The 13,821-nt window shown below is 44.8% G+C and overlaps 1 protein-coding gene across 1 annotated transcript in view; it reads right to left on the bottom strand.

Moving 5' to 3' along the window:
* etnk2 (ethanolamine kinase 2) overlaps positions 1-1,409 on the bottom strand; it is a 28,987-nt gene extending 27,578 nt beyond the window's left edge. The window contains exon 1 of the mRNA XM_060063540.1: positions 933-1,409. Within this exon, the coding sequence (XP_059919523.1) occupies positions 933-1,079 (147 nt within the window). The 5' untranslated portion in view covers positions 1,080-1,409. The remainder of the gene's footprint in view (positions 1-932) is intronic.
* Between the last annotated feature and the right edge of the window lie 12,412 nt (positions 1,410-13,821).

Here is a 13,821-nt window from a genome sequence, read left to right as displayed (position 1 = left end):
AAACCATAGTTGCATTTTGTTTTCGTATTTAGTGAGAACGAATTGGATGTAAGATGCTGCTCAAACACCCAGGTAGGCTACACACCCTGCATGTTTACGTCTCTCAATGGAGCTGTGGTCTGGTCCTCGCGTCAGCAACAGCTGACCTCTCACACTAGCCTAGTCACTGTGTGACTGCACTCCATAGGGCATTTGCAGCATTTACATACGGGTTGCAAAAGGACGACGCTGATTGGCTTAATGTAATTGGTTAAAGCTTCATTCCAAGACCCAAGTTTATAAATGTAGAGCTTTCGTGGCGATTCGGATACAACCTGGTGCATAGAGCTTAATTTTAACTCGATATTGTAATCGGTATTAGACTGAAACTAGTTAAGCCAAGTCTACTACCCGTTACCAGGGTACAAATACTGAGCAGACATGTGTTAGGCCTGGAATGATGCCTCTCTGTAGAGGGTCTATTGGTATGGCTCTGTGTAGAGGGTCTATTGCCATAGCTCTGTGTAGAGGGTCTATTGCCATGGCTCTATGTAGAGGGTCTATTGCCATGGCTCTGTGTAGAGGGTCGTCTAGTGCCATGGGTCTATTGCTATGGGCGTGCTCCTCGCTAGCGTCCACGTCCAGTGATGCTTCGGTGCTGTCAGTAGCTCAGGAGGTAGCGCGGGTTGGCTAGTTCGATCCCCGGCTCCTCCTAGCCGAGTGTCGAGGTGTCCCTGAGCAAGACGCCTCACCCCGACTGCTCCTGACGAGCTGGCTGTCGCCCTGCGTGGTTGACTCCGCCGTCGGTGTGTGGTGTGTGAATGAATGGTTGTAAGTCGCTTTGGATAAAAGCGTCAGCAAAATCCCCTGAATATAAATGTCAGTCTTAGCCTAGCGGAGAGCTAGCAGAGGGTGCCTCTGTCAGTCTTAGCCTAGAAGCTAGCGGACGGTACCTTGGTCTGGAGGCGGTCGGGGTCCCACGCCGGCCGCAGCTCCTTGATCAGCCGGATCGCTCCATCTGTCACCTGGTGCTCGTCCACGAAGATGGGGAATCTTCTGATGACGGGCGAACCGAGAGGCACATGGATCTCTGTCTCCATTCCTGTTGTCGTTTATGATTGCTTAAACCTTATAATCGTCCAAAAGACAATGTGAGAAACTTCCAGCATACAAGCCGAGGATCTGGTAATACAAGTATTGTTTTGTAGGAGAGCGTTGTGCGAGATTGTGAGAAGGAGTGTAAAGTTAATCCACTGAAGATGTAGAGGAGAGTACCGGTGGTTTCCTTGGGAGCAGGTCAGTCATCGGCTTCCTCTAGTTTGGCCCCGCCCCTCGTGGAATCATCCGATTGCAGCGTAGCGACGTGCGCAAGAAATGACACTCGGACACGCCCACAAGTTCCGAAATGGTACGAATATACCCGATCGTGCCCGAAGCAGCCCGAAAGGTGCCTGTGAATGGCGAGTCTATTCTCAACGCCTCTTTTCTTTTTTACCCTCTTTTTTAGGGAGTCTGACTCTCGATGGTCTGTCCGCAGCCCATACTCGTGACTAGGTCAGTATGAGCCCACCAAGCCGTTGGGGAGGTTATTACTGTTACACACACACACGCATGCACGCGCGCACACACGTATATGAGCAGGCACGCGCGCACACGTACTATCGGTCTCTCTCTCACAGTTCCCCCCACCCTCTCTCTCTCTCTCTCTCTCTCTCTCTCTCTCTCTCTCTCTCTCTCTCTCTCTCTCTCTCACGCACACAAACACAAGCACACACGCGCACGCACGCATACACACGACGCACACACACACACACACACACACACACACACACACACACACACACACACACACACACACACACACACACAGACACACACGGTCGGCCTCTCTCCACTCTCTCTCTCTCTCTCTCTCTCTCTCTCACACACACACACACACACACACACACACACACACACACACACACACACACACACGCACACACAAAGAAAGTGTGGTTTAAGATTCTAATATAAACAGTTGTTAGTAAAGTATATGTTGGTATAAGGTTAATCAATTGATAATATATAATAATAATAATGATATAACGATAATAATAATAATTCGTTTAATAATACGTGCCTTACCCTTTATTGCCCCCTGGGGATGCATAAAGTTTTCTTGAATCTTGAATCGTTATTATATTTAAACAATAAAAAATAAAAAATAAAAATTCACATTTAAATTAAGGAGTCATTTTAAGGCAATTTCTCTCGTTATTTAAACGGGGAACATGATCCCAAATAATGAGGGCCACCACTAGATGGCAGATACACCTCGCTTGACAGGAGCACCCAGGTTGCCAATGCCAACATGCCACAACTCTGTATAGCGCATGTTTGGCATTTAACCAAATCCTTATCCGAAAGCCAAAGTGAATCTTCTCAAATTGATAATAGTTCACTTGTCTGAAAAGATTCATTCACTGGTCTCAGACAAATCGACGTACACCTTAATAACGTTTTGCATTACCACAACATTTTGTATCTTTCACCTTTGTGAGATTTTCCTTGTTTACCCAAAACGATGTGGGCACATATAAAGGGCAAGGGTTGCAATTTGGCATTGTTGGTGCAATTCATTTTGTTGTTTTGATTTTAATTTGAGAAGGCTTTTTTATGTTGTCCCAAATAACTCTTGACAGTTTTTTAATGACTGTAATAAAGATATTTAATACCATCTATAAAAACGTATATTTAGTAGCAGGGTTTTCACAGACACACACACACACACACACACACACACACACACATACACACACACACACACACACACACACACACACACACACACACACACACACACACACACACACACACACACACACAGACACACACACACACACACACACACTGTGTGTGTCAATGGTAACATGCTGTACACTTTTATTGTGAAAACATTGCACCACACCCTAAATCGTGTAACAATGAACCCAGATGTTTCCAAGCAGCTCTGCTCCTGCCCATACCTGTATCCACATGCTGGAATCATCTCCCCTGCAGTTCAACCAGACCAGCTTTAACTCTTGGCTTTCAAGAATGCTTTGGAAAAGGGCTAGCATGTCTTTGTACGTGTTTTTGTGTGTGTGTGTGTGTGTGTGTGTGTGTGTGTGTGTGTGTGTGTGTGTGTGTGTGTGTGTGTGTGTGTGTGTGTGTGTGTGTGTGTGTGTTAACAAGGTAAGTACGTTTAGAGCAGAATAATATTGAAGGAGCAAATATTTAGAATGGAGTGCACACACACACACACACACACACACACATCTTAATGCGTGTGCCTGTGTGTGTGTGTGTGGTTCTCTGTGTTGATGTGTGAGTGTGTGTGTGTGTGTGTGTGTGTGTGTGTGTGTGTGTGTGTGTGTGTGTGTGTGTGTGTGTGTGCATGTGTGCATGTGTGTATGTGTCTTGTTGCCATGCATTACATCTGTCTCAGCCATGACCTTGTACACAAAGAGGAACAGCTTAAGGTAGGCCTGCATAACTCTAGGGATGAGGAAATGTTTACACTAGCGCACACTCAGATAAACACTTCCACCACCAATGAAAGACTCGAAAACCCTGCATGTCATTAAAGGCATCCCTGACCGAATCCAACGCATCGTATTCCTCACAGGGTGTGTGTTTGTGTGTTTGTGCGTGTGTGTGTGTGTGAGTGTTTAATTCTTCCTACTGATACTTCAACTTAACGTAACAGATGTTCTCTTCTTGTGACCCCATAAAATGCACAGTTTGTGATCAATGCCCAACTGGCCAGCTCCTTTAAGACAGTGTGGGCATGTCATTGTTTATTAACGGGGACCAGGGAGGGGGGGAGGGGCTGACCCACAATACCCAGTGGGAGGGGGCTTGAAGATAAGTATCAACTCTCAGTTTATAAAGGCCCAAGCTGGCAATCAGCAGAAGTCTTTAAATCCTCCAATATAGAAATGTACTGGCTCTACCTGTCCAGAATAGTGCTAGGGCTCTACCTGTCCAGAATAGTGCTAGGGCTCTACCTGTCCAGAATAGTGCTAGGGCTCTACCTGTCCAGAATAGTGCTAGGGCTCTACCTGTCCAGAATAGTGCTAGGGCTCTACTTGTTCTAGATACAGAATAGTGCTATGGCTCTACCCAACCTAGATACAGAATAGTCATATGGCTCTACCCGTCGAAGCAACCCAGTCGCCAAGAAAAAACGTTGACGGTGTACGTTTCCATGAACACTGGATACGTTGCATTTCAACGTAAAAAATAGCGTGTTATACCTACAGTATCCACGCGTGCCGCTGTGGAGGCGGCTTTCGGGGTTTGGGTTTCACGGCTTTCGCGGCAAATTGTGGACACGATTGTTTAGGGGGGGGGGGGGACACGTTAGTTGAAGGGGGGACGACGACGACGACGACACGTTTGTTGAGGGGGGGGGGGGGGGACACGTTTGTAGGGGGGGGGGCACGCTCGACAACGACAGTTGGTTTTTATTGAACGCTCGACAACGAGAGTTGGTTTTTATTGAACAAGACTTCAACACGGAACAGCTGCACGAAACGATGGTCACGTCACTCTCGGTGACGGTGTCGACAACAATGAACACACGAACAATGTTAATAGAACAACACACAACCACATAACATCCCGAACCCATCAACCCCACTTAATCCTAACAACAAAACAAGTTAACAAAAGCCCCATTTGTCAACTGACAACCCCAATTCCCAGAATCCCCCGCGGCTCCGGAACACGGCGTAGCTTATATTAATCTTTATTATCTGAATGGGAAATGCAATATTTTAGGACAGATACACCATTAAACGCGTTTCTAATGACATTTCTAGCGAGAAATGTACATTTTCCTTACATAATCTTCAGTCAGTGAATGTGTATGATCTTTATTAATCTTTATTATCTGAATGGGAAATGCAATATTTTAGTAAGTAAGTAAGTAAGTACGTTTTATTTATAGAGCACATTTACACACAGCATACACTGACCAAAGTGCTGTACAATAAGATAAAAATAATAATGATAATTAAAAATAACAATAATAATAAATAAAGATAAAAAGTGAATAAAATACAACAACACAACAATACATAGAGGTCATAATAATGCAAAGGGGGAACATTCATTTCCAGGGCATACCACACAGACATGAACAGGAGGTAGGCTAAAAAGGTCAAGGGGCAAGGAAGGCCAGGGAGTAGAGGTGGGTTTTTAGCCTAGATTTGAAGGCAGAAATGGAGGGGGCGGATCTAATGTCCAGGGGGAGCTGGTTCCACAGACGTGGAGCAGCAATGGCAAAGGCTCTATCACCTCTCTGCTTGAGCCGTGAGTGTGGCACATACAGAAGCCCTTTGTTAGAGGATCTGAGGGACCTTTGGGCAGAGTGGGGCTGAACAAGCTCAGTGATATAGGCCGGGGCCAGCCCATTGAGTGCCTTATAAACAAATAAAACAATTTTAAATTGGATCCTAAAAATAACTGGGAGCCAGTGCAAGGAGGCCAGAATGGGTGTGATGTGCTCGTGCCTCCTGGTGCCAGTTAAAAGACGCGCAGCTGCATTTTGGACCAGCTGCAGACGTCTGAGTGAGGATTGGGGGAGGCCAAGGTAGAGGGAATTGCAATAATCCAGCCGTGATGTAATAAAGGCATGGATAACTATCTCGAGGTCGTTGTGAGGTCGTTGTGGGATAGGAAGGATTTGAGGCGGGAGATCACTCTGAGCTGGTAAAAACTATTTTTGACTACAGTGCTGATCTGTTTGTCAAGACAGAGTTCAGAGTCGAGGATGACACCAAGGTTTCTAGCATGGGGTTTGACAAGAGGCGTGAGGTGACCTAAGTTTGACAGTGCAGTGTGTCTTGCCTTGGAGGGACCAAAAATTATGACTTCAGTCTTGTCACCATTTAGCTGGAGGAAGTTGTTAGCCATCCAGTTTCTGATGTCTTCAAGACAGACCAGGAGAGATTGGATGGAGTCCCTAGATTTTAAGGGCAAGTACAGCTGCGAATCATCGGCATAGAGGTGAAAAGAGATCTTATGCTTTCTAATAATGTCACCCAGTGGGAGCATATACAGGCTGAAGAGCATGGGACCCAGGATGGACCCCTGGGGGACCCCATATGAGACAGGGGCGGATGATGACGAGAACTGACCAATAGAGACAGAGAAAGTCCTATGTTTAAGGTAAGAGCTGAACCAGAGTAGTGCAGTCTCCCTAATGCCCATCTGCTGGTCCAGGCGGGTGAGGAGGATGTTGTGATCTACAGTATCAAAAGCAGCACTGAGGTCAAGTAGTATTAAGATGGCATTATCACCAGAGTCCAGAGTGAGGAGGAGATCATTGGTTACTTTGAGCAGGGCTGTTTCGGTGCTGTGAAGGGATCTAAAACCTGATTGAAGAGGTTGAAGTATGTTGTGGGTGGTCAGAAAGGGAGTCAACTGAGACAGAACAGCTTTTTCTAGGACTTTAGAGATAAAAGGAAGCTTAGAGATGGGAGGGTAATTTTTCAGGCATTTAGCATCAAGGTTGTGTTTCTTTAACAGGGGATGGACAACCGCATGTTTAAAACATGAGGGGACAGTGCCAGATGTACGGCATGAGTTTAGAATTATTTGAATTGAAGGGCCAACTGCATCAAAAACATCCTTAATGATAGAGGAGGGAATGGCATCATGGGGGAATGCAGTGGGTTTCATGTGCAATACTAATTCCCGCAGTTCAGAGAGAGAAATGGGCTGAAATTGGTTAAAAATAACTGGTGTACCAAAGTAATCAGGTGGAGTGGGTGATGGGGATTTAGGACCGATTCACCGTTAAACGTGTTTCTAATAACATTTCTAGCGAGAAATATACTTTTTACTTGCATAATCTTCAGTCAGTGATTGTGTCTGATCTTTAGTTTTATAGTTATTAGGATTTGATCGGCTCGCTCGCATGTTTCAACGACGTCAGGTTTCGCTAAACTAGCAGCTCATGTGCTTCCTGCGTTTGTGTTATTAAACTGTTACTTTATGTAACTTTTAATGATATCATCTTGTTAGAAACACGTATATCTGAGAGCCAACCCAGTCGCCAAAAGCATACGTTGACAGTGTACGTTTCGTGAACACTGGATTACGTCGCATTTCAACATAAAATAGCGTGTTATAACACACACACACGCACGCACACACACACAAGCACACACACGCACACGCACGCACAGACACACAGACACACAGACACACACACACACACACACACACACACACACACACACACGCACACGGTGCATTTCGCTGCTAAAGCAACAACAAAAAAATATTCCCTCAAATATTATTACTAAAGAACCGTTTTCCAAAGAACGAAATGTAAACCAATGCATTCTGAATGGGAGTGTTTCTCCGATTTTTCCATGCTACACAGAACGAAATGTAAACCCATGCAAATAAAGACTTCATGGTCATAATAATTTAAATATCATTAATCTCCTGAGTGTGTTGGGTGGTATTCTATTTTTTTCAACGGGGCTGCATCCAGTCACTTGACCGTCATGGTTGCTATGGTGGTTGCTATCGACCGCCCCCTCTAATCCTTACATGGCTCTAAAAACCACGCGGCAAAGGAGCTGCCGTAAATTGCGTTGTTTTTGTCGTAAACTGGGGTCCGACGGTTAAAAAATAGACAGATATTCCGAGGTATCCTTAAAAGGCAGCTTGGATGTTTTTATTTTCTGCAGTTTAGACTTCTTCTATAACCTATTTTTGAAAGCAAAACACCAAGTTCATTGATTTAACGAGGCAGGGTTATTTGAAACAATTTATTCAATAAATATTTGTGAGAGGTCATTCCTTCTCCTGAGTTTGCTTCCTATTTATGTCTAGTGTACACCCCTACTGTCCAAAAGCATCCCCCCCCCCTCCCCATATGGATTTGGAGAGTTGTTGCCACGTCCCAGTGGTGGAAGTATCATATAATATGAAAGAGGGCATTCAATTATACTACAATGATCAATTAGGAGGCCGAAGCCCTAAAGGAAGTGACGCAATAGGTGACTGAGACGAGAACATTTAAGTAAACTGTACCTTGGGGTCTCTTATATATCAAAGGGGGTTTCAAAGGACGCATACGCTTCAACCTGTGGCTCCAGCCCTACAGGAAATGACTCAGCAAGTGCTCCATCTCGTTGCACCTGCACCCAGCGGCTCGCTTGCAAGATTTTGGCCTGAAGTTCTTCCCAGACCTATACCCTAACAGTCCAACATGCATATCTGAGAATCAGGCCTCTCTTCAATAATGACAAAATGTTATGAGAGAAATACAGATTCACTTTTTGTTATCTCATAAGCGGCGTGGTGCCGGCTCCTTTTGACCTTTTGACCCCAGACTTCAAAGACGTGGCCACAGGCCAGCTGTGTCTACACACATTAAGCCACAAATGTACACCTCCATCCCGCAAAAAATGGGGCCTAGAAACTAACCTCTGTCTTATGTACATTGACTGTACTGTTGGAGGTCACGCCCCTTTTCCGGCCTTTTCGAGATAGCGGGATGCTAAAATGTTTACACACATTTCCCGGGGCCGCGAGAACGACATATCCAAGATTTGTAGTTCTAGCCCATAGAGAAAAAAAGTATTCCCAAATGGACTGTCATTTGGACAAAGCCCCTTCAGAAGTGTTGCCTGCGAGACCTAATGGTTCAGAATGTGGTGGAAAAACAGCTTTTGAGATAGGAAGGTCCTACCGCCCTGAAATTTGAATACCATATTCTAGGGCCTAACTGGGACCCCCGCACCGAAACTTGGCCCGGTCGGACCCCGAGTGCAGGAAGGGGGGGCCTGGACTTTCATAATCTTCGCTCGGTGAATGTAAAGGATGTTTGGTCGGATGTTATGACGAAGAATCATAATGTGAATGGGAATATTCTATTAATGTCTTGATATCATCTTTCGTCTCAACACTTCTGCTGCAGCCGCTTAAAGTCTCACTCCGAGAACCTTAAAATATGAATCAATCCATTAGAAGTATGAAAATATCTTCCCGGTCGTGCAACAGGGCAAACAAGGTGTCCTTTGACATCTACGTTTCGAGACGATTGCAACAGTGCCACACATGATCATATTTGAATATGTTTCGGGGTAGTAATTAGCTGTCGATTTTGGAGGCCTTTATCAATAATGACCAGCTATAGATTTGCTTCCCGATGGAGATTTTTGACAAATTACATGTTAATTAGCATCTACACGTTAAGCTGAGTCCAATGAGATCAAGCTCGCCCTCTTGCTACACCGAGATCATGTCCTAGACCTAGGTGTACCATGTAAAATACATGTTACCATTAGCTAGAGTGTCATGCTTGGTGTCATTGAACTCAGCTCAACGTGTAGATGCTAAATAACATGTCATTTGTCACAATTTTTTATCGGGAAGCAAATCAATAGCTGCTCATTATTGATTAAGGCCTTCAATTTCGACAGCTAATTACTACCATTAAACATGTTCGAATATGCTCATGTGTGGCACCGTTGCAATCGCCTGGAGGCGTAGATGTTGAAGGACACCTTGTTCGTCCTCCTACGCCACCGGGAAGATATTTACATGCTTCTGATTGACTAATGAATTGATTCAGCTATTCCCCCAGAAGTCTGGGGTCAAAAGGTCAAAAGGAGACGGCACCAGCCCCGTTGAAAAAAATAGAATACCACCCAACACACTCAGGAGATTAATGATATTTAAATTATTATGACCATGAAGTCTTTATTTGCATGGGTTTACATTTCGTTCTGTGTAGCATGGAAAAATCGGAGAAACACTCCCATTCAGAATGCATTGGTTTACATTTCGTTCTTTGGAAAACGGTTCTTTAGTAATAATATTTGAGGGAATATTTTGTTGTTGTTTTAGCAGCGAAATGCACCGTGTGCGTGTGTGTGTGTGTGTGTGTGTGTGTGTGTGTGTGTGTGTGTGTGTGTGTGTGTGTGTGTGTGTGTCTGTGTGTGTCTGTGCGTGCGTGTGCGTGTGTGTGCTTGTGTGTGTGTGTGTGTGCGTGCGTGTGTGTGTGTGCTATTTTATGTTGAAATGCGACGTAATCCAGTGTTCACGAAACGTACACTGTCAACGTATGCTTTTGGCGACTGGGTTGGCTCTCAGATATACGTGTTTCTAACAAGATGATATCATTAAAAGTTACATAAAGTAACAGTTTAATAACACAAACGCAGGAAGCACGTGAGCTGCTAGTTTAGCGAAACCTGACGTTGTTGAAACATGCGAGCGAGCCGATCAAATCCTAATAACTATAAAACTAAAGATCAGACACAATCACTGACTGAAGATTATGCAAGTAAAAAGTATATTTCTCGCTAGAAATGTTATTAGAAACACGTTTAACGGTGAATCGGTCCTAAAATATTGCATTTCCCATTCAGATAATAAAGATTAGCCTAATAAAGATCATACACATTCACTGACTGAAGATTATGTAAGGAAAATGTACATTTCTCGCTAGAAATGTCATTAGAAACGCGTTTAATGGTGTATCTGTCCTAAAATATTGCATTTCCCATTCAGATAATAAAGATTAATATAAGCTACGCCGTGTTCCGGAGCCGCGGGGGATTCTGGGAATTGGGGTTGTCAGTTGACAAATGGGGCTTTTGTTAACTTGTTTTGTTGTTAGGATTAAGTGGGGTTGATGGGTTTGGGATGTTATGTGGTTGTGTGTTGTTCTATTAACATTGTTCGTGTGTTCATTGTTGTCGACACCGTCACCGAGAGTGACGTGACCATCGTTTCGTGCAGCTGTTCCGTGTTGAAGTCTCGTTCAATAAAAACCAACCCTCGTTGTCGAGCGTTCAATAAAAACCAACTCTCGTTGTCGAGCGTGCCCCCCCCCCCGCCTACAAACGTGTCTCCCCCCCCCCTCAACAAACGTGTCGTCGTCGTCGTCGTCCCCCTTCAACTAACGCCTCGTGCCCACTGCACCGTCAGTCAACGGACGTGGGAAGGCGTGGCTGACGGATGGGGGAGTAGTCTTTGCAGAGGCATACGTCAGCCAAGCCCAAGCATACGCGATCTGATTGGATGACGGAACCGTCGCTGCCGAAAAAGTTGAACATTTTTCAACTTTCTGACGGTGGCGAACGCTCCAACTGAACGGACGGATCCACAATGCATTGCGCGTCCTTCCCCATTCAAAGTCAATGGGCAACGGTCAACTGACGGAGGTAGTGGGCACGGGGCGTAACGTGTCCCCCCCCCCCCCCCCTACAACCCCCCCCCTCAACAAACGTGTCTCCCCCCCCCCCTCCCCGGTCAACAACAGTCTACCTCCCCCCCCCCCCTAAACAATCGTGTCCACAATTTGCCGCGAAAGCCGTGAAACCCAAACCCCGAAACCCGCCTCCACAGCGGCACGCGTGGATACTGTATAACACGCTATTTTTTACGTTGAAACGTATCCAGTGTTCATGGAAACGTACACCGTCAACGTTTTTTCTTGGCGACTGGGTTGGTCCTAGATACCGAATAGTCCTATTGCTCTACCTGTCCTAGATACAGAATAGTGCTCTGGCTCTACGAGGTACAGATGTTGGTCACTGATTGTCTCCGTTGGTTCTCCTCTCCGGGTAAAAACACCTTGAGCACACAGAAAGGTGATGTCATGCAAACAGCCAGCTTCCGGCTCTGCAGTGTCCAGAAAAGGGCTCTGTTCTGCAGAAGGAGTAATCAAACATTAAATGAAACCGTTTTAGTCAACAAACACAGGGGAATTTGACTCAGACTGGTAAATGCAGTGAGATCATGACAAGACATTGACAAACAAGAACCAAGAACCAAGAACTGCATGTGCTTACAGTAAATGGTGGTGTTTAGGAGGTCTTCAGGACTGTAAATTGAGGATCAGCTTTTTGTCCGCACAGGAAATCATTAGGGATTACGAAATGATGGGTTGTGAGTGTCTCACCCTAGCATACCACAAGGTTTAGACAACTTAATAAGCCACAAGGTTTGTGCTCAGCCATCGGTGACTGAGCCACATAGTCACTTCAAAGGAATGGCCATTGTGTGTGTGTGTGTGTGTGTGTGTGTGTGTGTGTGTGTGTGTGTGTGTGTGTGTGTGTGTGTGTGTGTGTGTGTGTGTGTGTGTGTCAATTGTAGGCCTCACCAATAGGCCATATGTTAGTGTAAACCAAGGCTTAAACCCAACAGCCCTATCAGTACTGACATTACTTAGCTCCTCCCCTTTAAAAGGTGAACTATAGGCCAGTGAGCCGTGCATGTATGCAATACTGACACACACTCACACTCACACACACACACACACACACACACACACACACACACACACACACACACACACACTGGCCTTATCGATGGCCCCTCCCTCTTCTCCCTGTATTTACCATCTCTTTTATTTGCCATCCTTTCATTCTCTGACATTTCGATACCTCCCATTTCAAACAGAGCAGTTGGGCAGTGGATGTGAGTGAGTGTCTTTGTGTGTGTGTGGGTGGTGGTTTAGTTGATGTGTTTGTGTTTGGGTTGTGGGTGGTGGTGGTGGTGGTGGTATAGGTTTGTAGTCAGGGTATCATCAGGGCTTAGTCAACCTATGCTAAGCTGTGTTTCGACATAGCATTCATTCATAACTACCCCAATCCCAGTTTACGCACAAACCAAACCAACACAAAACACACACGCACGTACGCAGTCAGGCATACACAAAACACACACACACACACACACACACACACACACACACACACACACATACACACACACACACACACACACACACACACACACACACACACACACACACACACGCACAACCACACACGCACACACACACACACACCCACACACACGCATACAAACATACAGAGATTACTATCTAAAACCACCCAAAGTAATAATTATGTGCTTTTAGTATGGTCTTCTTTGCCTTCGCTGTTCTGGAGGAAGGGAATCTCAACATATTTGAAAAAAAATAAAAAGCCATACAGAATCTAGGTCAACATGAGCAAGTTAAGGCAAGCTGAATGTCTTCACTGTGTTGAGCTTCCATCTTCTGTTGCACAGTTCAGTGAGCTATCTGATGCTTACAGAACAGTCTGTGATGTTGGTGGTATCTCTGGTGAGCTCTTCTCATGGGTCATGCTCTACAGTAACAAAAGAGTGCATGTGTAACTCAAAGCCCAGTCTGTGGGTGTGTCTTGTGTTGATGCAGCATTGGAGTGACAGATGGATGTAAACACTGGTTTACTGTTCCTTAGCAGCCAGGTTAATGGTTATCTATGCAGCATATAGCAACAAAGGGTGTGTGCCCCTGAGTCCATGTGGGTGGTCACGGAATGTGGCCGGTTTTCACAAAGTGTCTGGGTTGACGACACCAGCAGTTGAAGACCCTACTCAAGAGCAAAGCCGTGCAGAGACCTTTAGAGGGGCAGGGGTTCTGATTCAAAAAAGGGTACATGGAACAGGATTTATTAACAATAATCTCTATTTTATTTTTAATAACGAATTACCCTTTTTCAGACAAAATGTATTGAGTAATCTTACATACAATCTTACACAGTAGTATCCATACTATATCCCTACAGACAATAATACTAAATCCACAATTTAACCTACATTTACAACAAAAAATGAAACATGGGGCCTTACATCAGACTTCATTCACATGCATAAAAAAAATGTTATTCAAACAAAATGTAATTTTACATACAGTATTAATACTATAGAAAAGGCTCTATCAAATTTTACATAATACTAAATTCACAATAATGTACACCTTAGAATGAAATATGGAGCCTTACATCAGACTACATTCACACAAATATTATC

The sequence above is a fragment of the Gadus macrocephalus genome, chromosome 1 (assembly GCF_031168955.1).
Source record: "Gadus macrocephalus chromosome 1, ASM3116895v1".
In the NCBI taxonomy this organism is placed as follows: domain Eukaryota; kingdom Metazoa; phylum Chordata; class Actinopteri; order Gadiformes; family Gadidae; genus Gadus; species Gadus macrocephalus.
Note: the sequence above shows the minus strand (reverse complement) of the source record. Positions and strands in the feature narration are given on the sequence as shown.